General features: G+C 49.2%; 1 protein-coding gene across 1 annotated transcript; it reads left to right on the forward strand.

The window, feature by feature from the left end:
- Positions 1-1,556: 1,556 nt before the first annotated feature.
- Positions 1,557-2,558, forward strand: LOC125993020 (janus kinase and microtubule-interacting protein 3-like). The gene is made up of 2 exons (XM_068649744.1): positions 1,557-2,056; positions 2,136-2,558. The coding sequence occupies exons 1-2, from the start codon at positions 1,829-1,831 to the stop codon at positions 2,250-2,252; spliced, it is 345 nt and encodes a 114-aa protein (XP_068505845.1). The 5' UTR covers positions 1,557-1,828; the 3' UTR covers positions 2,253-2,558.
- The last annotated feature ends 1,750 nt before the right edge of the window (positions 2,559-4,308 follow it).

Below are 4,308 nucleotides of genomic sequence, written 5' to 3' on the forward strand. Positions count from 1 at the left end.
TCCCAGAACAATTCGATTGCAAAACACAGTTCATGAAAGAGGGAATCAATTTTTAGCCAAGCAAAGAAATCAAGAAGTAAAAATCACATTTGTGCTTCTCCAAACAATTTATGTCACGCCACTATTCTCATAGTGACGGGTCCCTTGATCGAATTGACTAACAATATTGCTTTAAGCTGTTACAGAATACATTTTTAGCCAAGCAAAGAAATCAAAAAGTAAAAATCACATTTGTGCGTCCATGCGTGACTCACAATCCGACACCGTGTTCCTGTTTTATTTCTATTTTAACTTGCTTAGCTTATTTTGGCCCCTTTTTTGGTCTCATGTTTTGGTCTGGCGCCATCTTTTGGACAAATTTGGAATTTCAGCTCTGCCAATTTATTCCTGTGAACAATCCATATTTTACCATTTGCACCATCTCTTCCCCCCATGTTACATGACAGTAGAAATGGGTCACTATCAAAGCAGAGTAGCAAATCTGGAGTCAGCGCTGAAGCAACAAGGACAGGTAAGCTTATCAATGAGCACACCTTTTTCTCAGACAAAATAGCTACATTCTTCAGTCACTCATTCGTCTGGCATTACTGGACCAACCCCCCCCCCCCCCCCTGAACGTGGCTGGGAAAATGTGGAGAAAAGCAAATGTCATTTTCCAGTCAACCAAAGAATTTGTGGATGAAAATGACACAACATTCCAAAGCTGTCCACGCGTTTGTCTCTTCTAGAATGTCAAGTGGGTGGAGGAGAAGCAGCTGCTGCGTCAGAGCAATCAGCAGTTGGCCGAAAAGGTGACGGAAAGAAAGGCGCTGGGCGGAGTCGCTTGGCGTCACACCCGTCCGGAAGCCCCGCAGATGAGGTCTGACTGTCTTTTCAGGTCAGGCGGATGGAGGCGGAAGAAGCGCGTCTGAAAGAGCACATCCAGGATATCCGAGACCAAAACGAACTGCTTGAGTTCCGCATCCTGGAGCTGGAGGTGGGAAGACTCGCACAAGCGTGTTGAGGCCAGAGATGTGACGGACGGACGGACGGACGGACGGATGCATGCCTCTGCCTTTCAGGAGAGGGAGTGGCGCTCCCCCGTCTTGAAGTTTCTGCAAGTCCGTTTCCCAGACGGCCTCAGCCCTTTGCAGATCTACTGCGAGGCCGACGGCGTGAGCGTACGTAAGGCGTCCCTCGCAACCCTAACCTTAACCTGAGGTCCCAGAACACCTTACATTGCTCCTTGCGCCTTTCCCCAGGACATCGTCATCAGTGATCTGATGAAGAAGCTGGACATCCTGGGCGATAACGCCGTAAGTGTATGTCGAACTCCTTATGTTCGCACTCCACGAGACTCGGCGGCTCAAATGTGACTTTTGGAAGGCTTTGCGCTGAAAGAACCTTGTTGACGCTGTGCCTTTGGGCTCTTGCAGAATCTCACCAACGAGGAGCAGGTGGTCGTGATCCACGCCAGGACCCTTCCCACCCTAGCCGAGAAGGTAACGCGCACGTCCACGCACGCTCTCGCATTCTGCTTATGTGACAGCAGCCTTTCCTCAGTGGTTAGAATACATCAAAGTGACCAAGTCAGCACTTCAACAGAAGATGTTGGACATTGAAAGTGAGAAGGTAGACAGACACGCGACATCAGCCAAGGGGAACTCGGGGCAATGTGCCCCAACAATTCTGACCTTGAGCTGTGCTAGGATATGTTCTGCAACCAGAAGGGCTACCTGGATGAAGAGTTGGACTTCAGGAAGCGTTCCATGGACCAGGCTCATAAGGTAAGCCGCCCTCAAATCTCCCGCCGGACTACTGATGGACGAGGATTGCGGCCCAGAGGATCATGGAGCTGGAGGCCATGTTGTACGAGGCGCTACCGCAGCGGGACTGCCCCGCCACGGACGGCGAAAAAGCCAGCCACGCTGGCGTGAATGACGTGCTGACGGCGGATCAGAGACAAGAGCTTAGGAGCGCCGTGGACCAATGGAAGCGAGCCCTGATGTGGGAGTTGAGGGAGCGCGACGCTTGCATCCTCCAAGAGAGAATGGATCTGCTGCACAGCGCGCAACAGGTAAGGGCCCAAAGCCAGCCCGGCACTTACTTGCACGCTTACTGGCTTTTGAAGGCTACTTTCCATTTGTCCGTCCTAGAGGAACAAAGAGCTGAAAGAATTCATCGAAGCTCAGAAGAGACAAATCAAACAATTGGAGGAGAAGTTTCTGTTTCTCTTTCTAGTCTTCTCCTTGGCCTTCATTCTGTGGCCCTAACACCAGCTGGTGAGTGAGCTCCAGCGGCACCGCACTCGACACCTCCGATACACTGCCAGCCGGTCTCAGACGTTGGCAGACGCTCCGATGCCGACGTATACCCCCCGCCACGGTGACAGAGGCACCGCGTCACACCGGCGCTCATCCAATCAGAAGGCAGGAAAGGCAAATTCACATGCAGGGCACTCTTGAACCAGAAGAGAGCGCCACAAAAAACGGTTGTTGCCCCAAACGCGCACTAAAAAGGGTCAGAATAACAAGAGTCCCACCGGCCAGCCGGGGCCACCCGTCCATCCATTTCTTCAGGGGGGGAAAAAATTGGAGTACATTTTGCATTTAGCTCTGCTTTTCTGCTTCTGTCTTCAAGTGTGTGGCATCCTGCGACCAAAGATTCAGCCACAACGACCTCAACGTCCCACCACCATTCCTACCAGAGCAGGTGACGTGATGCTTTGGACATCCTTCCGTCTCAGATGCCCAAAAGTACTCTTTGCCACATCTGCGGCAATACGGTGTCTTTTCAAAGGTGCAAATAAATCCAGCGTGGGCGGAACACGCACGTCTTCGGTTTTTCCCGCTTTGTTTGTGTGACAGCTGTTGTGAAAATTTTACACAAATAAAGTTGTATAGTACAGGTTTGGCCAAGCCGCAACTCCCGAACCGCATGCGGCTCTTTTATGTTCATATCAACATTTGTGTGTGTGTGTGTAGGTGTGTGTGTGTGTGGGGGGGGGGGTTGTGCGTGTTGGCTTCACTTGAGTTCAATTTAGTATTTTCGTCAAAAGCGCATGTGGTGAAATTCCACAAAGTAGGATGGGCAAACACATTCCAGTAAACTATTAGTGTCAATTGGGCTCTCGAAATGGCAGGGAAAAAATGCACAGCAAAACGAAAATATGTAGATGAACACAGGACGTTTTTATCAGAGTGGGAAAGTTTCTATTTTTTGTTGAACGTGATGGCAAACCATTCTGCCTGATACGTCAGACCTCAGCGCATTTCAAAGATTCAAATCTTCAGCGCCATGCACTTCAGCTCACTCCATGCTAACATTGATCAGGCGTCGAACCCGCAACATCATGCTTAAGAGGTGGACATGCTAACCAGTGCGCCATTATGTCAACGCATAACAACTGTAAGAACTTCCGCCGGAATTCAAATCCGCGGGGAGAGTTAACTTGTTTAAAAGGGAGTGGGCAGAAGAATTATTTAATTTATTTAAATCTATTTGGAGTGTGCGCCATTATGTCAATGCATAACAACTGTAAGTCTACTAAACAAAACAGCGGTTGCTATATGACGTCTGCCACGTCGTGGTCACGTGACGCGGACGTGACGTCGACGCCTACTTTACATCCCACCGATCACAGGACCCCTCGGCTGCATAACCGCGCCCCCTTCCCAACCAATCGGATTTGCTATACGCGAAAACGACGCCAATGGGCGGGCTCTTCCGCCAGAATTTAAATCCGTGGGCGTGGCTCGCAACAGGAAGTAGGAAAATGGCGATGTTGACAAAGACACAGCGGATGGTAACATACGACTAACGAGAGAAATATTTTTATTTTCTGCTTGCAACTGGACCGTCCAGAGCGTACACGGTAAGTACAACTCATCGTTTTTAAAAATAAGTACTTTTGTTGCCCTGAAAAGCGAGTGAGTGTGGCGTTTGGGGGGAACGTCGAATTTCGACGATTCTTTCTGGTCAACGGTTGTAAATGATTGCGTTGATTAAAAAAGAAAACTTGATGTAACTCTACTTTTAACTGCCGTTTCAGATAAGCGGGTATTACGTCGCAGTCATGTGCCGCGGATATGACGTAATTGGCTGAACTTCCACCAAAATTCAAATCTGTTGGCGCGATGGCCGTGAGCCACTGAGCAACGACGAATATCAACAGAAATATCTTTACTTTCTGCTTGCAACTGGACCGTCTACAGCGTACACGGTAAGTAACACTCATTGTGTTTAAAGAGATTTACGTTTGTAATAGCAACGTGTAGCTGAGGCGCTAGCAGAAGTGTAGCCGCGTTGCGTTATACGTGTGAATATTGG

This window comes from Syngnathus scovelli, unplaced genomic scaffold (genome assembly GCF_024217435.2).
Source record: "Syngnathus scovelli strain Florida unplaced genomic scaffold, RoL_Ssco_1.2 HiC_scaffold_25, whole genome shotgun sequence".
Classification (NCBI taxonomy): domain Eukaryota; kingdom Metazoa; phylum Chordata; class Actinopteri; order Syngnathiformes; family Syngnathidae; genus Syngnathus; species Syngnathus scovelli.